Source organism: Dryobates pubescens, chromosome Z (assembly GCF_014839835.1).
Source record: "Dryobates pubescens isolate bDryPub1 chromosome Z, bDryPub1.pri, whole genome shotgun sequence".
Classification (NCBI taxonomy): Eukaryota; Metazoa; Chordata; class Aves; order Piciformes; family Picidae; genus Dryobates; species Dryobates pubescens.
This window is the reverse complement of record NC_071657.1, coordinates 39689803-39716340: the sequence shown is the minus strand read 5'-3', so window position 1 is coordinate 39716340 and position 26538 is coordinate 39689803. Positions and strand designations below refer to the sequence as shown.

The following is a 26538-nucleotide window of genomic DNA, read 5'->3' as shown; positions in this document are numbered from 1 at the left end:
CACGGGGAAGATATTTTCACACACAGGCAATGCTATGAATTTAAACAGCTTAAGTCTCCTGAGCAAAAGGATTATCTAAGGGACAGCTTCAGGGCATGTTGCTGTTTCTGACAACACAGCAGGCACCTAGAAAACAGCAGTGCTTCATAAAATAGTGCTCCATATGACTAATCAGTCTGGGTGCTACACAGGAGAAGCCAGATCACTCCAAACTGCAGGTTTGTCTACCCCAGCCTCATATGAAAAAGGGAGCTCCTGACAAACTAATAACCCTTTTAGGTTCAACACATGGATGAATGCATGCAACTACTAAGCAGGATACAGGAGGAGTGATCTCTTCTGGGAGAAGACTGAGAATCACCAGCTCCAGGGATAAAAGCTCCTTTTCTACATGCAAAGCAAAACCACCATGGCAATCGAGAGAAGACAATGAAAGAGCTGCATTTAACAGCCAGTTCTTTAACGCAGGTATCTGTAATGCGTAGCCGTACAGCAGTAAACCACTAGAGGTCACAGTTCTGTAATAACACTGCTCCAACCAAGTTAAAACACACAAATTAGTTCGTGGTAATCAGATCACACTTCCCAGCTTCCCAAAATAAGAGACCTGCATTTCACTATATCCTATGTACAACTTCACATTAGGTATTCTTTATTTACCAGTCATCTCTACAGGAAATCCTTTAATCAGGGGACAGCAGGATTTTCTGTGAACCAAGAGGCTGGTTTAGTATGATGCAAGATTTTTTAATCGTGTTTAAACCCTGACTCTGAACACAGTCATCACAGAAACTAACTTCTATTTGGAAGAAGGCTACACTGGTCTCTCAGGTTTGTTCTGACCACCTTCCACATCTCCTTCTATCATTTGATCAGAAAAGATTACTCTCATAAAAGGAAATAAATTATTGACTCGACTTGCATTAGAGATCACTTGCTGGTGTCTATACAAATGAACAAATTCTGTTCTCAAAACCACTGACTGAACAGACACCTACGAAAGAAAAACTGAAACTCCTCTAGCTACTGAAGACAGCTCGTTTTTGCAAGCACAGCCACTTAAGAACAGGTTATTGATCCTGAAATGAAGTCACCCCACCTACTGCCTTCTCTGCCAAACTACTAGAGCTTTCCAGAGAAAATTGAATTACCTTGTTAACACACTGCCATTTACCAGCAACTGCTCAACATTTTCAGATCTCAGGATGGAATGTCTTAACAGACCAGATGTTAAGAACTATCCTTCCTACAAATTGAAATTACATTTTAAAGCTCCTATGATTTTAAATTTCAAGCCACATTGAAAAATGTAAGCCTAAAATTTTAGTTCCTGAATTTGTGGAAGAGCTTTTCTCCTGGTATTTAGATGTTACTGTACCTATAGGAGAGAACATAATGTTGCAAAGGAAGCAGCATGCGGGATATGTCAGCAGAATCAGCCGAGGCTGGAATGTAGTACTTATATAGGTGGTAGAAAATGCAATCATCTGGCTAGCCTTTTAGTTCAAAGAGAAAGCCCTCATCTCAGCCAGGCAAATACTGCTTTTTTCTTTATCCAGTTTCTCTGTAGCTCACACTCAGACTGCATCACCAGAGGCAGAGCTGACTAGACCGACTGTGCAACAAGGAAGGCAAGTCAAAACTGTGTGCAGTAAGCTCAGGGAAAAAAAGGCTGGGAGATTCAGGGTGAGGAATGGGATACTGATATTTCTAACTGCCTTCCATTTTTAGGTGAAGGTCTGCTCTATTTAGTAACACTCTGGAAATAATGTGCTTAGGATGGAGAAATGGGAAGACTAAACCTATTACAAAACTATTTCTTTAATGATTAATAGATTTAAAAATAAATACATGAGGAAAAGGCTTCACCAAGAATACATCAGAGAAATTAAACGAAACAAATAAGATTAAAGTATTACATAATGTACTCTGTAAGTGTATTACCAGAATGCATTGAGGTCAAGAAAGTCCAGGCTAGCCTCAGCTTGCATTTTAAGAACTGGCTATCCTATAACCTGACATGTTTGTTTCTTTTCCAAGGGTTACAGAAAGTCTTTGAAAACTGACACAATCAAAACAGTATACTGTCAGCTGGAAAAGTAAGTTTGGAGGTGTTTGTGTACTCTCAGATATAACAGCTCTCAGAGGAAACTCCATCTCCTAATAGGTTAGCAATGCTAGAAATCCTCTTGCATCAAATATTATCCTGGTATTACAAAGGAAACCCTTGCTAATTGGTGCGCTTTTTTCTGCATTCCCCAAATATGGAGCCAAGTAGAACAGCAGTCACAACAAGTGGATCTATTAAGACACTAATCCACCTTATTTAAGCTGGAAGACAAATTCACAGAGCAGCAGAAACTATGAGAAAGAATACCAGAAGCGCTTACCTAAATTTAAGAAATCTGAGCTGGAAGAAGGCATAACTGAACTGTATGTGGAAGGAACTGTACTTGATGTAGATGCTAAACTTGGATTAAGAAAGTCCCCAAAGAGGTCTGGACCAGAGAGGGCTTGATTCTCTGAACTTGATGACCTTGTGAATGGGTCAAAAGGATCAGCTGAAAAAAAGAAATCAGAAAAAAAAATATTATCCTCTGACAAATCTTAGAAATAAAGTTGAACACTCTTTTGGTCCAGGTGCAAACAAGCAGCAGAGCTCATGCAGGTAACTGCAGCAGCCTTCTGATTTATTTTTATTTATTTATTTTTTTTGGTGGCAAAGTCACCATCTCTGCCTTCCTCTAGACATCTTTTCTTTCATATTTTACCCATACACAATATAATAAGCTATGTCCTCAAACACAAATCCTTAGCATGGCTGCTTACATTTAATAACATCTTTAATTTCATCCACGTAAGACACTTTAAATCAGAATGATGATCTACGTAAGAAGAGAAGAATTACATTTGTTAAATACTACATAATTCCAAACCTCCAAGAAATTTAAACAAAGCAGACTATTGAACTACTAAAGAATAATCAAGTAAAACATTCATACTACCACTTTGACTTGAAGGCATTGGTGAATCTGGGGCCGAAAGCGTGTCAACTCAAGAATGAAAACCAACAGAAGCAAGGCTTTCAACAGGTCTCTAGTAATCACAATGAACTAACTGGCCAAGTATTTATAGTCAGCATGGGATAACACGTGACAGTCACCTGCAATCACGGTTTGAGATCTTCCTGTTTCTGCTGCCCTCTAGGGTCAAAATCCTCAAGAGCCGAAGGGCTCCTGCCAGATTCACTTAGAAGCCAAAGAGAAGGAACAATCGTGCCCTAGCACATCCTGAGGTGACAACCATATTACATATGACTCAGTAACACTTCAAAAACCAAACCCTGGATTGCCTTACTACAGCACTGCACACACAAACCCTCAAATCTGATGTGTGACAGCAGCCAAATATTCTCACCTCTGCAATTATCTCTCTCTTAACCAATTCAGCTGTAGAATGACACATATATATGACTACTGTCCAGTTGTTTTATGGAGCAGATATATGAAAGGCATAGTTGAAGAATGACAAAGTAATAAAAATTCTATTTTATAGTCTCTGCCTAATGTTAAAAAGGTAAGTGACTTCCTCATTGAACATAGTAACAAAGCTCAATACTGAATTTCTTCTGAATAAGGAAATAGTCAAAACCACCTAATAGGCTCTACAAAACCACTTGGCAACTGTTTGTAGATTCATGCTTCTAGTCCAAGTAATTTTTGTGCAAATAATCTACACCTTCTTATTACTTAACATGTCCAAAAATCCTACTGTTAACTTCAGGTGGAGAACGGCCATTCCCAAGAGATTAGTCCTGTGACAAAGAGCTAACTATCCATTGGTAAAAGGAACAATGTCTAAACTAAAACACCTTGGTTTAAATAGCAAATAGATAATGCGTAGCGCACTCTCAGGACACAGACCTGCCCACAACAGTAAAACCAGCAAGGAAACACCTTCAGCTATCTTACTAGTTTTCAACAGTAATCTACAGGATTTCAAGCTGCATAGTAGTCATTCCATGACTAACACTCAAAAATCCCACACAGGCATTTGACCTAAGCAGCAGCACAGCACTTTACCAGATCTAATGCTATTGTTCTAAGTGCAAGAAAACAGTTATTACAAGTATATGCTTTAGCAAGAGAAGTTATTTGCTTGTGGATTAAGAAACAGATCTAGCATGTAACATTTGTAAGGGAAAGTAGGGATTCTTTAAGAATACTGAATCTCCTTTAAATTCAAAGTTTGATACTTTTCTGTTTACATTATCTAAAACTCATAAGCAATTTGGAAGAAATGTCTGGCTAATATAGAGCAACTTCTCTCCTTCATGAAGTAAACCCACCTATTTTATGCACATCATTGCACAATGCAAGGAGTGGTTTCTATTTGTTGGGCAGCTACAGAGTACAGATGTTAAATGTACGCACCTGAAGATGTGGCTGCTGCTGAAGTTGTACCCTGAGTAGCAGTTGGACACTGACTGCTGAAAAAGAAATCTGTTCCTTCGCCAAGGAGATCTCCAGTGGGCTCTTTTAAAATCTCTGATGTATTATCCACAAACAGATTGTTCAGCAAATCTGCATTACTTGATGAATAGTTTGTTTCTGAGACAGGTGGTTTCCATTCAGGTGAAGTATCAGAGTCTAGTCCCAGTAAGTCTACATTTTCTTCAGGAAGAGGTTTTTGTAATGGTGCAGATGAAGCTTCAAAGTCAGCTTCAAACAATGATTCTCCTTCTGGAGTAACTAAATCTTTTTCATCAACAGTTACTGCACTTTCTTCACATGTAAATGTAGGTATTTCCTCATCTGAAGGATCACTCTCCTCCCTGTCATCCGACAGCTGAGCACGATCAGTTCTAGGTGAACTATCCTCTACTGCACTTTCTGGACTTTTTCCCTCTTGAATAAAAAAAAGGTTACAGCTTTAGATTACTAGAATTCTTCTGCCAACTAGGATAAAGTAGACTTACATGAGAAGATCATATCACATCAATCCTTAATTAATCCAAGCTCACAAAACAATTGATGTCTACCATGTCTTTGCACAGGACAGGCAGAGGGGCAGCTCACTAACACACTTGCCACTCTCCAAGGGCAGATACTAAAAAAGTTTTCAACATGAGAGTTAGGCTCGTGACACTTACAACAATATAAGCACTTACCAACATTTTTGGTTAAAAAAGCCTAACCCAGAAAAAAGGCTTACACATGCATTGTGAAATTACAATTTCTCAGTCCATACATACTGATCTTGACCCCAATGGCTAGTCTGCTTTGCCTCTTGTGTTTCTCAGACAGCCTAAGTGGGGCTGTGAAAACACAAAGTAGCTCTACTTTGCAACCTCTGCTTCCTTGAAGACTTTCAAGGTTAAGATTTTTGCAGAAAAGAAAACAAACTACCTTGGCATTTAAGTTACACACAATACCAGTAGAATCACCAATTGTTAACCTACATATTTCATTCTTTAAATTGCTTTTTATTATGGTCAGATGAAGTACTGACTTTTGCTGCATGAGAAGGCTTAGGTACTCATTGGAAGTACCTAACATAGAGCGAATAGTTACTTCAAAGGGAAATCTGTACCTTTCCAGTCCAGAGAATGAAAGAAGTTATTTGCATCAGTACTACTGCTGTGTGGGGATTCTGTATCAGTCTGTGCACTTTCTGAGGACTGCTCCATCTGGGATGCTTCTGCTTCATATTGAGCAGTTGAACCTGGCTGTCTAGGCAGCTCTGGTTTCCCTGTAAAATAAATTTTGAGCCAGAATCCTTAGAGAGAAACTTCCAAAAGTCAATCCTGATAAAATAGCTGGTGTTTAGCTTGCACACTGAGTGCTATACCAAAACAACTAACTCAAAGTATCTATTACTCTGCAAAAGCAAAATCCAAGCCCCATCACCCCACTTGAAATTAGCATTGTTTCAACTGGCAAGACCCTAGTTTCAACTACAACATTAACTTAAATTGAAATCACAGCGCAACACTCAAGCATTCTATTTGCACTTGTAGGCAAATGTAATTAAAACATGAATTGTACCAACCATCCTCTAAAACATGCAAGAGCCATGAACAACGAGGAACAGAAAAGAGTGGAAAAAACCTGTATAAAGCCAAAGAAGAGCAAGGAGTTGCTATAAATAAAAGTACTAAACCACTGTGTGTTACGATTAACTACCCCTTACATTTCTCCTTTTACTGATACCAGGTAACACGTGATTCTTGTGCAAGACTGAGCTTGGACTAGTTACCTACTGCTACATCACCTGTCAAAAAGGAGGTTTCCTAGAGGCAAATAAGAAGATTCCCTGCAGGCAAGTAAGCATTCATCCAGTGTTTGAAAAGAATGGAATGAATGCCTGGGTATGGTGGGTTAATGCCCATTCTGAAAAGAAACAAAACAGGGTGGAGGGCTTGCAGGTGCAGGGCCCTGTAGGACGTTTTCCCCCCTGGGAAACTGAGTCTGTTCCACTCCCCGCTCCCTGCCCAGCTAGGGTATAAAAAGCAGGGCATTGCAGCTATTAGGTCTGCTTTTTGGCTCCTGCCTCTCCCAAATGAGAGCTACTGCAGCTGCCTTCAGCTCTTCTGCCACGTGGTCGGGCCTGATCCTTCTCCCTGCTGCCTCTGTGCCTCTTCGGAGAGAGAGACTGGTTTTGTTTTCTTGTCTTTTTTTCCTCCTCCTCCCACCCATCCTCGTTCCTTGCCCTTGTAAACCTTACCTGTTATTGTTATATATATATTGTTTAAAGAAAACTCTACCTCTCTACTTCCAGGCTGACTCCAAATTATTGCTTGGTGGATTTGCTCCTTCCCTTTCCCTTTTTTTCCCCCCACTCTCTTTTGGGAGGGAGGAGGGGGGAGCAGGGGAGAGATTCTCAGCCTTGCCCCCATCTGAGCTCTTAACTCCCAGTTAAGGCTCAAACCACGACACTGGGAGAAAGCTATCTGTCTAAATCTAAATACCAATGCTGTAGAGCACTTTGTCACCCTCCTTCCACATGCTTGTATGTAGCTTACAAAGATAATGAAAAAATAGTAAAGAGAAAACATGATTAAATATTACAAATTCAATTATAAAATCTGCCTTACTAAAACACCAGTTCACAGAACTTATTCTATTTCCATCCCAACAGTTATAAGAAATATTTTCCATAGAATCAGAAACCCTTTTGTTTAACCACTTAGAAAATGAAAGTGACTTAAAAAAAAAAAATGAGTATTTTTACAGATCTTCATTATCAGTGAAAAACCTTTGGTGAGCTAGCAGCTGTGTTCACAGTAGGATTTAGAAAACTCACAGAAACTACATTAACTGCAATTTTTAACACAAACCAAACATACCCTGATAAGAAAAAAATAAATAATTAAACCCAGAAAAGAGACAGCAGCAACTATCTCATATCAAAAGAAATGTAATTAAGATACAGCATATTGAGAGCGGAGAGTAAAATCCATTCTATTGCATACTGAAGTCACTGCTATAAACTCCACCATGAGTTTTATTCCAGAAGCAGAGAGAAGGCTTAAGAGTGTTAATGAAAAATGTCAAAGCTGATTACTCATACCAGGAGAAGAAAGATACTGAACAACATTAAATGGAACTAATGCAGGCATCTAGAGATGAAGCACAGAATATGTAGTAGTAAAAAAAATTAAGTGTCTGCTGGACCACATTAGGAAAAGTCAAGCTTTAAAGAAAGCAAATGGGACGACAGCAGAGGTAAGACACGGACAATCTATTACTGAAGGATAATTTATAGTCCTTCATACAATACCGATTAAGTGATATTATTTTAAAAAGATAATTAAATCAACACCTTCAGCATTTCTTTCACCTAAAGAAATGTCAGAAATTAAAAAATAAAATTTAAAAAAAGGCCTCAAACAATAAGTGTATTAGAAACTTCATATATTTCCCTAGTTTTTCAAGAGATTCATTACCAAATTTTGATAAAATCTCCTGCTGTTCCTCCCGGGTAGAGAACAGAATCTTGGGGTTCAGTCCCTTTATATTCATGTTATCCCATGGTGGCTGTTCACAGCTGGGTCTGTCTCTGGGCTCCACTTCTACTTCCAGATTGACTTGAAATAAATCAGGATATTTTTCTTGTATGTCACAGGCATCCAGATCATATCTGCAAAGATGCATACAAACAGATTCTTGATACTGACAGCTAATGAGATTAAGTTCATAGCAGTCCAAGATAAAACTTCAAAGTAGTAAGTAGAAGGCTTAAAACATGCTGTATTTGGGGTGTGTTTTTTCCATACATTTCACGTAGTATTTTTGTACTTTTTTTTGGAACAAAACCTTCCATTTCCTTGAGGTGTGCAAATAAAAAAATCCTTGCGCGCCCAAAGTAGCCGACTGCCTGCCTTGCGCGCCCAAAGTAGCCGACTGCCTGCCTTGCGCGCCCAAAGTAGCCGACTGCCTGCCTTGCACGCCCGAAGTAGCCGACTGCCTGCCTTTCCTCTACCATATGTTGTTCTGGCAGGTTAAATAGTTTAAGAAAATTTCTTTCACTCTCCTAGAGAAGGGTGTCAACGTACTTGGCAAACTTCACAGTGGTGGCATTTCGTGGCACAAACCCTGTGTGGAACTGAATCTGAAACATCTTCATTGAAGCCATCTGTTGAAAACAAGAAATACAGGGAAGATGCGTAAGTCCGCATGAACAGTATGCACAATGTTATGCCTTTAATAAACATATTTTAATACTCGAAATAATATGCATTGTGTTTGCTTTGCCACCATTTCAGTCTAATTCCATGGATACTTTATCTTGGCATATTTATATCCAGTTTAAGACTGAATGTAGATAAAACTATTACTACCAAAACCAAACCACAAGACCTTGAACTACATACATCTCGTCACTAACTTCAAAACCTGTGAATACTTCCAGATTCTCTACTGGAGCATGAAATTGCATTGTTTCGAGTATTTTTCCGAATAACCAGGAAATATGTCATGTATAAAGGAATTAATTCTGAACAGTTCTAAATCATAGAATCACAGAACATTAGGGATTGGAAGTGACTGTGAAAGATCATCTAGCCCAATCCCCCTGCCAGGGCAGGATCACCTAGAGTAGGTCACACAGGAACGCGTCCGGGTGGGTTTTGAATGTCTCCAGAGACAAAGATTCCACAACCTCCCTGAGCAGCCTGCTCCAGTGCTCTGTCACCCTCACAATAAAACAGTTTTTCCTTATGTTCACATGGTACTCTCCCTGCTCCAGCTTCACATATTTCACCCTTCACATATTTGTAACAGTGAGGTCATCCCTCAGTCTCCTCTTCTCCTAGCTAAAGAAACCCAGATCCCTCTGCGTTCCCTCATAAGGAAGAAGTTCCACTCCCCTAATCATCTTTGTAGCACATTTTAAAGTGCACCTCCCATGCAACTTCACAAGCCCACCATTGATCCCAGACAGAATTATAGCACTTTTCCAAACTGATTCATTATAACCACTCAACTTTCCCAAATCCATCTGCTGACAGAAAAACTACTTTAGCATGTCTCATCAGCATGTGAGAGTCCAGAAGAGGCAACTAGAAGATTCATGTAGCTCTTGGTCTTGCACAAATCCAAATTAGAACAAATTGACAAATACACAATGTGTTTGTTCCCTGGGTTATTTACAATACATGGGGAATAGTCTTAAAGCAAGTCGTACAGTAATAGCCCAAATAACAAAATTGAATTATGAAAGCTTTTTTTGTAAATGAGCTTTTACTGAACATCATAACCAGAAGTCAAGTAACAGGCAAAGCAGCCTGCAAGTTGAGGTAGGTGATCTTTCTCTATCCAGCACTGATGAGGCCACATCTGAGGTCTTGTGTCCAGTCCTGGCCTCCTAAGTGCAAGAGAAACTTGGACGTACTTTAGAGTTTCTTTGATTCATCAGTTGGAACCCTGAACTATGTGTGAAAACTTGGAACATCTTAATAAATACATTTTATTGACCCCTTGCTACGCAAGACATTTCCTATAAGACAAACAAAATCCTCTGTCAAATTAACAAACCAAATGTCAGACATCTGCACTGCCTGGGTCCAGGCACTTAACAGCAATATTGAAACACGGTGGTTGATCACCCTAAGAGCTCTGCATAGAGCTTCAAGGTGCAGTTTTTAGAGTAAGGACACACTCTTCCATCAAAGCTCCATCCCAGAATCATCACAAACAATGCTGATGTATGGTATGTTGCAGCAGATACATGAGAAAATTCTAATCTTATCCAGTCAGTGAATAAATGCCAGAAAAAACACACTGAAGGAACCACGTCACCAGTGAAGCCAAGATTACATAAGGAATAGAAGCTAACCCCAGCTGAGTTTTCCCCAGTTGTGTACCTCCTTTACTGATGACACTGAAGTATATACTAGAAAAATGTCACTGAGCTTTCAGTTTTAGGGTGATCTAGAAGATCTAGCCCATAACGCTCTGAGGGGTTAAGAAAGTCTTGAACTTCTGCAACAAACTGCCACCTCCTTACACACGAAGCAGAAAAAAGTAAAGGGGAAAATCCATTCATTTCAGTAATAGTAGATAGGTATGAACATGCTTGCTTGCCCCAAATGTATGGAAACTGTCTGAAAAACATCTGTTACCAATTTTTAACAGTGCTGCCAGTGATCCTAAACTTTGCACTTATGCCTCCTATCTTTTGTCTGGATCTCTAAGATTAATTTAGGTTAATCATCTGTGAAAAAACCCAACTTATGCTTCTTTTTCAGGAATCTGAACACAAGCTTCATTAGCAAGTTTTCTGCAATTCTTGCAATACATTTGCAGACACAGCTGAATTTAAGAAGGCTATTTTTAATAACAGGCAAGTTGCTGGAATTCCACTTTTCCACTAAATGGTATTTATCCTTTGCTATTTGTGTCCTATTGCAATTTGTGTACATAGAATTAAAAAGTGATGGTTTCTTGTGCAGCTTAACAGATAACAATTGCTGCCTCAAAAAAATCTGCTAGAGGCTTGTTATGAAAGTGTAGTAACTATCATTATTTAAAGATTTTCTGGAAAAGCTCACTGAGGCATCTACATGAAGAGCACTGAAAATGGACGTATCTATTAGGTCCAGTTCCCAAGAACATGACAACTTTGTACATTTCTTTGAACCAACAATAGCGAATAAAGCCATGTAGTTAACAAGATCACAGATATGAGGATGAAAACTGAAACAAGAGAAGTAAAATCCTCTGTGTTGGCTGTTAATTAATACCTTGGCTTGCAGTCGGCCTCCTAGTGTTGACCTGGCATGATAAATCACAATGAGAACATCTCCCTGGACTGTTATACCCAGTGGAATTACTGCTTTCCCATCTTCAATTTTAAACTCCCTAGGGAACAAAAAACCAACGAAACCAGTTAATTTTGTTTTAAAAAATAAATAAATAAATTAAGTGTAATACTTTACATTTAGTTTGATTTCTCCAAGGCCTTCAGTATCAGCCCATAAAAATCTTCTTCAAGTTCTTATTATGGAGAAGGAATTAGCTCTAGATGGTTAAAACAAAAGCTGCTCTAAAAATAGTAAGATTAACTGTTTCCTACAGCAGAGCAAGAGATATTTAGACCCACAGTTCTCAAATGAAGTATGGGAGAAATGTGTTTTCAAGAAACTGCTGGGAAATACAAGGGCAAGATAACATGAAGAAAACTGTTCCAAAGAATGGTACAGAGAGAAAATGCTGTGATGTTAGGACTTCCTCTGATGGACAAAGGCAGAAAAAAAGAGGGGAACCTGTTACTGTAACACTCTACAGTTGGTCCTGTTTTCTTCAAATTCATTAAACTCCTTACAAGGCTTGGATTTATAGAAAAGATAGAAAAGCTTTGGTATTCTCTCATGTTTCATCTGTCTGTGACTACCTATTACTGCTAGTATCATTTGCAGTTCCTATGCTGTTTTACAACAGCAGACATTGAAACTGCACAGGGGCTAACAAGGACTTCTCTTACAGCAACCGTGCCTGGAGGATCCTTGCAATTTTCATGACTGAGACATGATATTCAGTTCAGTATACGCATTTCACGAACTGAGAAGAAAGAGGGTCTTGCTCACCTCAGCCTCCCAATGCCCACCATCATCCCCACTATCTGCTATTTAAAACACATTGTCTGTTCCCCCAAGATTTGAGATCAGCTAAAAGTGAACAGAGGAGCTGTTCTGTATGTTAAAGCAGCCTTCTTCTCACAGTAAGAGCTTCATATTTAAGTTTGTCTAGGGAAAAAATCACATGTAGCTTCAGAGCAAATCATATTCTGTACTTACTTCGTTTTGTCATATTCCTGGGAGGTAGTGGTTACTCTCTCATCTCCCACATAAACTTCACAAAAAGGCCTGCATCCATTACGCTGCTTACTGAAGAGAGGAACTGGAGTCATGATGATGGATCTGACAAGGATGGGCTTGCTGTGAGGAATAATGGGTTCTTCAGCCATCATGTCACACATGTATTCAATGTATCTGTCAAAACCCAAAGGTACTCATTTAGCCAGAGAACCAAATTCTACAAACAACTGAACATACAGGTGAATTACTTCTGTTCAGATCCAGCCACTGAGCAGGGACAAATGATAAACAACAGAACACTGGGAACACTTAACAGTCATTCCAGCAAACAGATTTTCAATGCAATTTCACAAAACGAAAATAGAAACATGGAGAAATATTTATGATCTCAGCCAGCCTCTCAATTTAAGGATAGAAACAGAGTTTCTGTACAAAAGCCTGATGACTGCACACAAAAAGAAACATATACTGCCTCATCTGCACCTGTGTACCACCTTTCAGACAACTCCAGACATAACATTAGGTTAGTAGTTTTGCACACATTCACTTGTAAAACAAATCAGCCACTCTTTCCAAAAGCCTTTAAACACCAAATTGAGAGAACTATTTGGTTTTGTATCTTACATATAATGGAATCAAAGCTGCACAGTAGTTCTGAAGCTAGTAACTCAGAGCTTCCTAAAGGTTTTAAATTTATCCTCATTAATATAAGTTATCTTGTACACGACCCGATAAATATACACAAAGTAAATCCGTACACAGCATAATCTGCCATTTATACTTAACTAATCCTTACTTCTCACCTTTCTAAATCTAATCCTTTCTGTAGGGAACCACCTTAATACTAGATCCACTTGCTACTGAGACTGTTATAAGACCTGACAAATTAACTTAAATAATTATTGAAAACATTTGTCAAAATGTATGAAAATCAACTCTGCATGCACTCCTTAAAACACAGAAGGCATTCTTACCTAAACAGTGAAGACTGACATAAATCAGTATTAGTCTTTCCACAGAACTTGCAGATTTCTGACAGAGCAAATCTTACCATAACAAACTAAATATGTAGTAAGTCTTACACATGCGGAAGAGGATTACTACTTAAGAGAGCATTCAAAAGCACAGCATACCCTTGATTTCCTTCCTAACCCTTCACTACACATCATACATGGTTCACTTTTGACAAGAACATAATGAGTAACTTTAGGTCTCAAAATTCAGAACTACTTCTTCTGTGCATGATACATCCATATTTCCAAGTATTTGGCTGTTTCAACACAGATAAGGTTGAAACAGAGAGGGACCTGGGGGTGCTGGTGGACAGTAGACTAAACATGAGCCTGCAGTGTGCCCAGGCAGCTAAGAGGGCCAATGGCATCCTGGCCTGCATCAGGAACAGTGTGGCTAGCAGGAACAGGGAGGTCATTCTGCCCCTGTACACTGCACTGGTTAGGCCGCACCTCGAGTACTGTATCCAGTTCTGGGCCCCTCAGTTTAGGAAGGATGTTGACTTGCCTGGAACGAGTCCAGAGAAGAGCAACAAAGTTGGTGAGGGGTTTGGAACACAAGCCCTACGAGGAGAGGCTAAGGGAGCTGGGGTTGCTTAGCCTGGAGAAGAGAAGACTCAGGGGTGACCTTATTACTATCTACAACTACCTGAAGGGAGGTTGTAGACAGACGGATGTTGGTCTCTTCTCCCAGGCAGCCAGTACCAGAACAAGAGGACACAGTCTCAGGCTGCGCCAGGGGAGGTTCAGGCTAGATGTTAGGAAAAAGTTCTATACAGAAAGAGTGATTGCACATTGGAATGGGCTGCCTGGGGAGGTGGTGGAGTCGCCATCATTGGAGGTTTTCAGGAGAAGACTTGACGGGGTGCTTGGTGCCATGGGTTAGTTGTTTAGGTGGTGTTGGATTGGTCGATGGGTTGGACGCGAGGATCTTGAAGGTCTCTTCGAACCTGGTTTATTCTATGTATTCTATGTATTCTATGTATTCCTAAATGGTAGCCTGCAAAAATAGTAACTCATTCACAATTGCAACCACTTGCTTCAGCTGTACCCTGATACAGTACCTTTTATGAGAAGGCCAAATGCCAGGAGGACAGCGTTTCATACTGAACATATAAACTGCAGCTTCAGCAGTAGTGAAGAGCCGACAAAAACACAGAAAAGAACAAACAACAACAGCCGATGCTGCTCTTCCATCCTAAGCACACACAAAAATAAAATTGTAACTTTGTTATTAAAGGTAGTGGAAAAAGCATTACAGAAGTTACTGAGTAACATGCTATCTCCTTATCTAACCTACTGAAGTCCAAGGTCTAGTGCAAACCTTGCATCTCAACACAAAATGTTTTGTTTCTGCACAATACAACAGATATTGCATGTTATCTGGTTTCTCAAACAGGAATAATTGTTTTAGCTCAACACTCTTCATAAGTTTTCATTTGATACTTGCTACATTAGTATCACCAATACCATTTCTAAGTTTGTTTCCTGGCTGCTACCTGATACCCCAACTTCACTGCTGATAACCACAGACTTCTACTATATGAAAAGTCCTAGGATTCAGAAGCCACATTAAACTCTTTAGTCGTCTGACTAAAATCACATGAGAGTAACATCCTGCTGTAAAGCCAAGAGAAGGAAATTAGAACACTGATGTCTTTCTTCAGGCACCACACCTATTACACCCCAGATTCATCCCTATATTATAAAACACTGAAGATTCAGATGAGAATGGTTGACATAACCACTCCTCATGCAGACGGCCAGCCTGGCTGTGTAATGAACTTTTAATAGAACTAAGGGAAAAAAAGAGGGTGTATCATCTTTGGAAGAAAGGGGAGGCAACCCATGGAATGTTTAAAGAGGTTGCTAGGGCATGTAGGAGGAAAATTAGGGAGGCAAAAGCATATTTGGAACTTAAACTGGCCTCTGATGTGAAGGACAACAAAAAGTCCTTCTATAAATATATTAATAGCAAGAGGAAGGGCAGGGACAACCTCCACTCCTTGGTTGACATGGAGGGAAATGTTGTAACACAGGATGAGGAAAAGGCAGAGGTGCTTAACACCTTCTTTACCTCAATTTTTACTAGCGGGAAAGAACGTCTACCAGACAGCTGGCCTGCAGAGCTGGCAGAGGGAGCCAGGGAGCTGCATGGTTTCCCTGTGTTCCATGAGCAAGTGATAGGAGCTCTCCTCAGCAGCTTAGACCCCCACAAGTCCATGGGACCAGATGGGATCCATCCTAGGGTGCTGAGAGAGCTGGCAGATGAGCTGGCCAAGCCACTCTCCATTATTTTTCATCAGTCCTGGCTCACTGGAGAGATCCCAGATGACTGGAAGCTGGCCAACGTGGTACCCATCCACAAGAAGGGCCGGTTGGATGAGCCAGGGAATTACAGGCCTGTCAGCCTGACCTCAGTGCCAGGAAAGATTATGGAGCAGGTCATCCTGAGTGCAATCACACAACACTTAGAGGATGGCCAAGGGATCAGGCCCAGCCAGCATGGGTTTAGGAAGGGCAGGTCCTGCCTGACCAACCTGATCTCCTTCTATGATCAGGTGACCCGCCTGGTGGATGTGGGGAGGCCTGTGGATGTGGTCTACCTGGACCTCAGCAAGGCCTTTGACACCGTTCCCCATAGCAAACTCCTGGCCAAGCTGTCAGCTCGGGGTGCTGGTCGACGGTAGACTGAACATGAGCCTGCAGTGTGCCCAGGCAGCTAAGAGGGCCAATGGCATCCTGGCCTGCATCAGGAACAGTGTGGCCAGCAGGAGCAGGGAGGTCATTCTGCCCCTGTACACTGCACTGGTTAGGCCGCACCTCGAGTACTGTGTCCAGTTCTGGGCCCCTCAGTTTAGGAAGGATGTTGACTTGCTGGAACGAGTCCAGAGAAGAGCAACAAAGTTGGTGAGGGGTTTGGAACATAAGCCCTACGAGGAGAGGCTGAGGGAGCTGGGGTTGCTTAGCCTGGAGAAGAGGAGACTCAGGGGTGACCTTATTACTCTCTACAACTACCTGAAGGGAGGTTGTAGACAGACGGATGTTGGTCTCTTCTCCCAGGCAAGCAGAACCAGAACAAGAGGACACAGTCTCAGGCTGCGCCAGGGGAGGTTCAGGCTGGATGTTAGAAAAAAGTTCTATACAGAAAGAGTGATTGCCCATTGGAATGGGCTGCCTGGGGAGGTGGTGGAGTCGCCATCACTGGAGGTTTTCAGGAGAAGACTTGACGGGGTGCTTGGTGCCATGGGTTAGTTGCTTGGGCGGTGTTGGATTGGTTGATGGGTTGGATGCGATGATCTTGAAGGTCTCTTCCAACCTGGTTTATTCTATGTATTCTATGTATGTATTCTTCTAGCAGCTTGGAACAGATTTTATTTTATTTTTTCAAGCCATCGGGCCTGAGTGTGGAAAAGGGGAAGTAAGTGGTTTTCCTCCACTTTTTTTAACACGTATTCATTTCAGCAACAAAACCACTTCCAAATTAGAGCACTACACTCAGTGGACAAAAATCATTGTACTAAGAGGTCAGCAAGCAAGTCATAGCACACCCTTCACAACTGTGTCAAAGTCAGAGGATGACTTTACAAGGCCTTAAAGGCCACTGTACAACCAGAAATACGGTATTCCAAATAAAGAATATCTTATTCATTAGTAAGTAAATGTAATTTCAGAACCTTGCACTTCAGAAAACAGAGTTGTGGGAGTTCAGAGAGAAGGGTTATGGAAAGTGGGATGGAACTACTGTGGGTGTCACCTCTAGACCAACAAATCAAGAGGAGATGCTGATGAGGCCTTCTAGAGTCAACTGGAGGCAGCCTCTATAACACACTCCTTGGTACTCATGGGCGACTTCAGTCACCCTGATATTTGCTGGAAAGCCCATGCAGATAGACACATTCAGGCCAAAAGGCTCTTGCAGTGTATCAATGATAACTTCTTGATTCAGGTAGTAGAGCAGTCAACAAGGAGAAGCACACTGCTGGACCTTGTATTAACTAATAGAGAAGGACTGGTTGGGGACATTAAGGTCAGGAATAGCCTTGGCGACAGTGATCACAACCTGGTGGAGTTTAGTATTACACAGGGTAGAAGCAGGGCAGTAAGTAGAATTACAACCTTGGACTTCTGCAGGGCTAACTTTGTACTTTGAAGAGATATACTGGCAGGAAACCTATGGGCTAAGACTCTGGAGGGTAAAGAAGCCCAGGAAAGTTGGTCAGTTTTTAAATGGCACTTCCTCCAAGCCCAAGATATGTGTGTTCCCTTGAGTAAAAAACGGGGTAGACGTGTTAGAGACCTGCGTGGATGAGCAAGGAGCTTCTGAAGGAAATCTCATAGAAGAATGACATTTACAGTATATGGAAGAAGGGACTTGTCACATGGGAGAACTATAGAGAAGCTACCAGGGCATGTAGGAAGGCAACAAGGAAGGCCAAAGCCTTCTTTGAACTAAAACTGGCAAAGGAAGTAAAAGAGAACAAGAAGGGCTTCTTCAAATATATCAGTAGGAAAAGGAAGAATAGGGAAGGTGTGGGCCCACTGCTGAATGAGGAGGCAGCTCTGGTAACTGAGAAGGCAGAGTTGCTGAATACCTTCTTTGCTTCAGTCTAAGCCCAGACCCTAGGAACTCCAGTCCCTGGACAAAGGAAAGAAAGTATGGAGAAGGGAAAACACTCAACTGGTCAGTGAAGACTGGGTTAAGGATCAGTTACAAAAGTTAAATATTCACAAGTCCACAGGGCCTGATGAGATGCACCCAAGAGTGTCAAGAGAGCTGGCTATGTTGCTGCTCTACCACTCTTCATCAGTTTTGCAAAACCCTGGCAGACAGGAGAGGTGCCTGAGGACTGGAGGAAAGCCAATGTCACTGCAGTCTTCATAAAGGGCAAGAAAGAGGTTCCAGGAAACTGTAGAGCAGTCAGCCTCACCTCCATCCCTGGAAAAATGACAGAGCTGCTCATTCTGAAGGTCGTCTCTAGGCACTTGGAAAAGAAGATGATGATCATGAGCAGTCAGCATGGATTTACCAAGGGGAAATCCTGCCTGACTAATCTGATAGCCTTCAATGATGTTGTAACTGAATGGGTAGATGCAGGGAGACCAGTGGATGTAGTTGGCTTTGACCTTAGTAAACCTTTTTACACTATCTCTCATAACATCCTTGTAAGTAAGCTCAGGGATAGAAGAACAGACAGTGAGACAGACTAGAAATTGGTTACAAAATAGAATCCAAAGAGTAGTGGTCAGTGGTGCCAAGTCCAGCTGGAGAGCTATGACTAGTGGAGTCACCCAGGGATCAGTCCTGTTCAGTATCTTCATCAGTGACATTGATGAGGGGACAGAGTGTCTGCTCAAGTTTGCTGATGATACCAAACGGGGAGGTTTGGGTGAGACACTGAAGGCTGTGTGGCCATTCAGTGAGACCTGGGCAGACTGAAGAGCTGGGCAGAGAGGAACCTAATGAGGTTCAAGAAGGATAAGTGTAGAGCCCTGCATCTGGGAAGGAATAATAAACTACACCAGTACAGGCTGGGAGGTGATCTGCTGGAGAGCAGCCCTCTGCAGAAGGATCTGGGAGTCCTGGTAGACAACAAGTTATCAAGGGTCAGCAACGCACCCTTGTGGCCAGGAAGGCCAATGGTATCCTAGGGTGCATTAAGAGGAGTGTGTCCAGTAGATGGATGGAGGTTCTTCTCCCCCTCTACTCTGCCCTGGTGAGATTTGGGCTGCAAGGATGATTAAGGAACTGGAGCACATGCCCTGTGAGGAAAGGCTGAGAGACCTGAGGCTTTTTAGTCTGGAGAAGAGAAGAGTGAAAGGGGATTTAATGATTATAAATATGTGAGGGCTGAGTGTCAAGAGGGAGGGGACAGGCCCTTCTCAGTTGCACCCTGTGATAGCACAAGGGGCAATGGATATCAACTACAGCACAGGAGGTTCCACCTCAATGTGAAGAGGAACTTCTTCACTGTCACATAGCACTGGAACAGGCTCACCAGAGAGGCTGTGGAGTCTCCTTCTCTGGTCCTGCTCTGGCAGGGGGCTTGAATTCAATGATCTCTGGAAGTCCCTTCCAACCCCTAACATCCTGTGATCCTGTAATGGACCTTGGCTACAAAACTATATAGTCTTCAGGTATAAACAATCATCAAGGCAGCAATAAAAAACAGTGATTAGAAAACACTTAATTCTAAGTTTTGTCCCAATGCCTCAAAAATCTAGCAGAGTTTTGTGTCTAAAAAGTTTATAAAAGAAAAAACTTCCATAAATGAAAGTAGTGTATGATTATCTGAACTTGGTGTATGTAAACACCCGTCACATACAGCTGTCTGAAGGAATGCTTAAGAACACTTGAAGAAGCTGCAGCATACTCAGTTGCAAGTTTCTTTGCCATTAAGTTCCACTAAGCTATTCTTGTATTCACACCTTCTTAAAACTAGTTTTCAAGGATGACAATCACTGCATGGCCCCAAATATGGACACAGAGTAAGGCATTAGTGCAGATGTCCAGGAGTTACTCCAGCCTCTAGTATATGTGCTACAGTCTTGTAATAGCAACAAAACAGGATGCAGGTTAAAAAGAGAGTCCCAAAAGGTCCCAGTCATTGCCACCCAGAAAGATTTAACTGTAGCTAAAACGGGGACCTGCCATTTAAACTTTCTTCTGAACTGCTTATTCTCACTGCATCTCTGAAACGACAATGTAAAAATTTAACAATTCACTGCATTATTGCAAACCTCAATAGTAAAGATCAAGAGATCTGGAAGCCTTATCAGAATCATAGCCACCTAGAGGTAACCTCAGCTTTACAAGAAGCAGCTTTTCTGTTTTGTTACCCAAAAAAGTCTGTTAAGACTAAACGTTCTATCTCTACCAGAAGATTCATTCTTTCCAACTTAAGACTTCCCAGATTTTAAATCTACAAAGATTTCCAGCTAGATGAATCCAAAACACATATTGCAGTTATCATTCATTTCTTCTAATTCTGGTGTATGTTCTCCACATCACATCTAGCATGCAGCCATACATATACACAAGCTTCCCTCACTCTTGAAGGAATGAGTTAAGTACTGTAAAGAAAACACTTCAAGGAAAAGGTGTTAGAACAGCTGGTGCAGATTTATCACATTGCTTCTTACCTACCTGACCAGCAATCGTGATCCTGAGATACTGTAACTATCACTGTAATATAGAACCAGATTCCTATCTCACAGGAGCACTGAAAATCCAATTGGCATTTAGGAGCTGACGTTAACTTATTACTTTCCTTGCAAAACTCTGTTCAGAGAAGTACACTTCGTCAGATTAACAAACCCTCCTCAGATTTTGATAGTCATATTCCATACAGACTACAAGGTCATAGCAAAGAACTGGTTTTGAATGCTTTCCAGCAGCATTTTAACAGTCATGTTCCTCTTGCTGGAAAATAAGAATACCTACATTTCCCATGCTTTTACACAAATTTAACAGTAACCTCCTGTTTTCAAATCCTGAGTACAGTAAATATTCGTAAAACTCATTTTTCCCCCCTGATGTTTCACCTGAGGTGGCTCTTTATCAGAAGTTTTATTGCATCTGAGGGTTGTGTCAAGGTTAATACTGTATTAGAGAGCAATGGCAGTCATAGAGACATCTGCTGCCAGCAGATGCAGCTTCCACCACAAGCCTCACAGCCAGTTTCTGCAATTCCAGAGATGACTGCATTCTAAATGGACAGCAGTGCAAAATGCAGTGTGCAGCCTGCTGTCACTCAAAAAACATGAAAAAATCCTGAGCAAACACTGAAATTAGGCCAGAATCTTTCTTCCAAAGGCTACTTACTCTGCCTTAATCCCTCCTACATAGTGCCTTCCATGTGATGTGCAAGTGAACAAGGGTTACATGACACTACTAATATCCCTAAGGAGAAAATATGTGCAAATACCTTTCCTGAAAACATAGGCCCCCAGGCCTCACATCAAAAAAAGACAGTTACATTCAAACTGAGTGGCTACTAGCATCCTTATTCACTATTTAAAGCTAGATTCAGCAAAATACTTCAGACTTTAACCAATTTCTTACAAGGCAATGCACAATGCAAACATTCTTCTGATCTTGTTTCAGCCAGGAATGCATATTCTTGCATATGCTGTATAGGTTCTGAAGATTTGGTGCTCGTCTTGCTGGCCAGCCACATTCAGAAACCTGGAACAAGAGAGCCATGAGAAATATTCAGTTTGCTTTTACGATCGTCCTGTATTCCAACAGCCTCAACAGCTGCGTAATGCTCCTTCTGCAACTGGTCCTACAAAACACTACAAATCAGCTTCATTGATGAGTCTGTATTCTTAAAATCAGCTGTCCAGTAAGAACACACAATATGAAACCTGATTCTTGAGCACTTGCAACAACTTGACAGTAGAAATTTTGCCAGAAAAGAAAATAACTTAAAAAGCAAGCTATTTTCATTTCTTCTATTGCAGGTCACAGCTTCTAAATGTGGAAGGCCAAGTCTTGCTAGGCTCTCTTGCCCAGGTATGAGTTCAAAGGTTGCTAACTGAATTACCAGAACTGGCTAAGTATCACCAAAATTTCCCAGTTAGATCATTTACCACAAAAAATTCTCATTTAGATAATTTTTGTGCTTTAAGACACTAACTGTCTCATATAGCTCTTCATTGCATTCTAGTATTTTAACTGAAAAAAAAAAAATAGAGGGCAGTTTCAGAGAGTCACACTAAGAGATTTAAATTAAATGTTATTCTGTTAGTGAAAGTCTGCATCCTGTCACCACTGAATAACAAAACCTGTAAGGCAATCAGTCCTTGAATCCTGTAGTGAACAGGAATATAAATGTGGGCTTCAGTACATCTCAAATATTACAACAGCAGTGAGGAGTAATACTGCAACATTACAGCTACAGACTAGAAGGCAGCCTAGAAAAGCAGGTGTATTCAAAGAAGCAAAAAGAATTGACTTGTTTTTCTGATTTACCATTTACTTTCTGCTCAAACACTAGTTTTGTTACAAGACGTATACCACACAACATCACCCTCTTTTCCTTCAGAAAATATTCTGATCATTAGCAAAACAATGCAGACTGCACAACCTTTGAGCAACCTGTTCCAAATAGGACTCAAAACTAGCAGAGGTGACTCAAACTACCATTAACTTCAAGAAGTAAAAGAAATTTACAAAGTTCCATACAGACAGCATATAGCAAGAATATGTAATTTCATAAATGCCTACTATGCAAAGTGTCAGAATGAGGAATTTTACAAGTTCTCTTCTGAACCAGTTTAAGGCTTGCCATCACAGTCTTGCATGTACTAAAGAAATACTAAGCTTCCTTAGCTTCCTACATGGCTGCTCCCACCCAGCCCTCAATAATGAAGTTAAGCCAGTCAGTATGGCTCATTATGCACCTGGGTTTCAAAGACAGACAGTGAAAATGCCCCCAGTACATTTGAAGAGTTTATTTTCCAAGTACAGCACCTGCTTTTTGCTTTTTAAACAAAAAAATGATGTTTTGTAAAACTTCCTAAATACTTCCAGCTGATAAATTAGACAGTGTTTTGGTAAGTTATGATCCACAGTTACATCCCAATAAAACAAAGTCCATAAAACAAAATGAATGTCAAAAAGATAAATGTAGACCAGAAGAGTTACAGATCACTAGGAGGTTTTGCTGTGCTCATACTACCATTCACAGTACCAACACATTTGGAATATCACTGTACAGGCATCTCATACTTGGATAACTGAAAAACAATCCCCGGGATGAACAATTTCCTAGTCCCAGAATTTATCATTCCATAAACAGATGTTGATAGCTTTGCAGGGAGAGGAATGAACCTGTGCACTATGTCAGCTTCAGTGGGCTTTCCAGCAACACAGTACAGAAGGGCATTGCTGAAGACTTTGCTTTGCAGTAACTGCTCCAAATAACCATGCAAGTTTCCTGCAGGATTAAGCTTTGTTTTCCATGCTAACAGCTTCTGCCTGAGCCTTACACTGAACCAGTAGTTTTTGGCTCCACCCAAAGAGGCAGTAATCATGTTTTCAGGCATCACAATACTTTTTCTTGTTGACATATTTACAAGGAAGCAAAAAGGAAGTGACTAGAACTGCCTACATTAAACACACCTCAGCCTCACAGTTTAACTCAGATTGGATAACTAGAGCAATATCAAGGATGGCTCTGGAGGATAAGGCCCAAAAGCAATGCTCTAACAATGCTTCTAGAATCATAGAATCAGTAAGGTTGGAAGACACCTCAAAGATCATCAAGTCCAACCTGTCACCACAGACCTCATGACTATTAAACCATGGCACCAAGTGCCACATCCAATCCCCTCTTGAACACCTCCAGGGACAGTGACTCCACCACCTCCCTGGGCAGCCCATTCCAAAGGCTAACAACTCTCTCTGCGAAGAACTTTCTCCTCACCTCAAACTTAAACTTTCCCTGGTGCAGCTTGAGACTGTGTCCTCTACTTCTGGTGCTGGTTGCCTGGGAGAAGAGACCAGCCCCCTCCTGGCTACAACCTCCCTTCAGGTAATTGTAGACAGCAATAAGGTCTCCCCTGAGCCTCCTCTTCTCCAGGCTAAACAACCCCAGCTCCCTCAGCCTCTCCTCACAGGGCTTGTGCTTGAGGCCTCTCACCAGCCTCATTGCCCTTCTCTGGACACGTTCAAGAGTTTCAATGTCCTTCTTAAATTGAGGGGCCCAGAACTGGACACAGTACTCAAGAACTGTCCTCTGGGAAGCCAGTATTGTGGGGAAGGGGCATAACAACCACCAACTGTTTAGGCAAGGCCTAATGTGACCAGTGCTAGATAACTCACAACACCGTAATGGTCTCCACTCTTGAGCTACTTACAGGACAACTGAAGTATATTTGGGGAGGTACTGAAGGTATCTGAACACCTAACAAACTGTTCTCACTGCCTTATTAGTGAATTAGACAAATGTCTCCATTTTGGTACCAGAAATATAGCCAGAAGGGCTAACAGACCCTCACCTAAGCTATACCAGTATTTCAAGCAGTAGCAACAAGCACTTGGCTAGTGTTGAGCTAATTGAAAGTCAAATGGTATACAGCACGTAAGATTCACAATTATCCTTGGCATTTTCCATACCAATTTGAAACATGTAAGGTACCTGTACAGGTTTTTGAATTTATGACTAGACTAGGAAACATATGCCTTAGTAAGATTAAGGATTAGTCTTTATTCAGTTAAGTTTATATTGAAAGCAAAGACAAGCAGAATACAGGTTACTCCTTGACCTTTTCTCTATACTTACTCTCATCTTTCTGATTATGCAGCCTGCTTCAACATGTTTCACAAGAAAAAGCTGAAGGTATAATCTAGAGAGTGTTTTCAAAGACCTTTTACAGAAAACCACAAAAACTATACAAACCCTGTTATGAAATCTTGAAGGTCTGTATGTTCTTGGAGAAAGATTGTACACAGCATAGTGGCCAGGATGTTTGGAGTCCAGACATAACCGCACATCTTCTATGTTATTTTTGATGGCAGATTCTACACCTTCAGCTGGAAAGGACATCACTGAAGACAGAATGAACAGGAGGTGAAATGCTCATTGGTTTTTCCATATATTTAGAACAATCTGAAATTATTTTTAAAATAAGACATACCAGCAATTCTGGAAGTGATGTATGATATATCCAAGTCTCCTTTTGCGTAACTGAAATGGAACACATGAGAGTTAATACTAAGGAAACTGAATCTCAGCATCTTTCTTGTAGTGAGGGCCCCAAAACTGAACACAGTACTCAAGATAGGGCCTCACCAGTGCTGAGTACAGGGGCACAATCACTTTCTTGGTCCTGCTGGCCACAATATTCCTGATATAGGCCAGGATGCTGTTGGCCTCCTTAGCCACCTGGGTGCAGTGCTGGCTCACATTGTCCATCAACACCTTCAAGTCTGCCTTTACCACCGGGTAGCTTTCAAGCCACTCTGCCCCAAGCCTGTAGTGTTGCATAGGCTTCCAAGTGAAGGACCTGACATAAGAATCCTTTTTCCCTTTTGAGATAGCTGGACTGCATCTGTCACCAGCAGGCCCAGTGCTGTGTAAACCTCCATATGATCGAAGAGACCAGAATTCCACTGGAGCCACCAGCCTCTGAGCCACATGTTAATCAGGAGCATTTTCCTGTTCCTTTCAGTACTCCTCCCTGCCATTGATGAAATTGAGGAAAATGTGACCTGTGCTCTTTGACCATTTAACCAACTGCCCCAGCACCCCAAAGACCCTTTTGATGGCTTTTGTACTTCTCTCTGCTGATGATCTCAAAGGTCTCTTCCAACCTGGTTAATTTTATTCTATTCTGTTCTCATCACTTCCACCTGCATAACCAATGGTGGGTAACAGTCAGAGGGCCATAACAGACTAGGGAGTTTTCTTGTAATGTCTCTAACATGGGCCCCAGTGGGGCAGCAGACTTCCCTGTGGGATGGGTCTGGTCAGCAAACTGGGCCCTTAGTGTCTTAATTAACATGGAGCTGCTAAGCACTGCAAAATTATCACAATTCTCTTAAAACATGTGACCTTGTCTTTGAAGTACTGCTATCATGGTAGCACCAAATGGGCCCAACCCAAACCCAGACAGGCCCTGTTGTGTCTAGACAAGGTCCACTTCCCCCCACTCCCTCTTGCAGGAGTCAGGGTAACACAGGAAAAGGGACAAAAGAAAAGCCCTAACATGTCTGGATAAACAAGCCTCCTTCTGGGGTAAGAGCACGCATACTGGCCACTGCTTCTCCCTCACCAGGCCTGTATTTCTGCCTGGCAGAGTCCCTTTTCATTGGCTAACTGCTTGCTGGTTTCGGTTGCCCCGTTGGCCCAGTTGAATCTTGGGCAAGATATATATACAGGATGATCTGTAGTCACCTCACGTTGCCTGGTGGGACCTGCCTCACTTTAATTTGCCCTGCCTCGAGTTGCCTGGTCCAAAACCTGGGACAGAGGCAACAAGCCCTGCACACTGCAAGCTAGAGAAGCCATGAGCCTTAGGATCCAAGTCTCGCTTCCCCTTGCAACAAGAATTTTGCCATGCCTCAGTTTACCCAGGAAAGCCAAAAGCCCTTCACAGAAAATGTGTCGTATCGCCTGCTGTCGTGCTGGAGCCAAACCAGCCGCTGAAGACTGCAAGGGCACTCCTGACAGCAACCAGCTGTGCTTGGCACATGAGAGG

The 26538-nt window shown here is 41.5% G+C and overlaps 1 protein-coding gene across 1 annotated transcript in view; it reads right to left on the bottom strand.

Annotated features, from left to right (window-relative positions):
- Positions 1 to 26538, bottom strand: part of GAK (cyclin G associated kinase) — a 72297-nt gene that overhangs the window by 11328 nt on the left and 34431 nt on the right. Inside the window, exons 12-22 of the mRNA XM_054178290.1 lie at positions 24976 to 25025; positions 24738 to 24886; positions 21395 to 21517; positions 14394 to 14527; positions 12299 to 12493; positions 11246 to 11363; positions 8558 to 8637; positions 7949 to 8142; positions 5593 to 5751; positions 4434 to 4907; positions 2391 to 2561 (exon numbers count right to left, since the gene is read on the bottom strand). Coding sequence (XP_054034265.1) covers positions 2391 to 2561; positions 4434 to 4907; positions 5593 to 5751; positions 7949 to 8142; positions 8558 to 8637; positions 11246 to 11363; positions 12299 to 12493; positions 14394 to 14527; positions 21395 to 21517; positions 24738 to 24886; positions 24976 to 25025 — 1847 coding nt within the window. The remainder of the gene's footprint in view (positions 1 to 2390; positions 2562 to 4433; positions 4908 to 5592; positions 5752 to 7948; positions 8143 to 8557; positions 8638 to 11245; positions 11364 to 12298; positions 12494 to 14393; positions 14528 to 21394; positions 21518 to 24737; positions 24887 to 24975; positions 25026 to 26538) is intronic.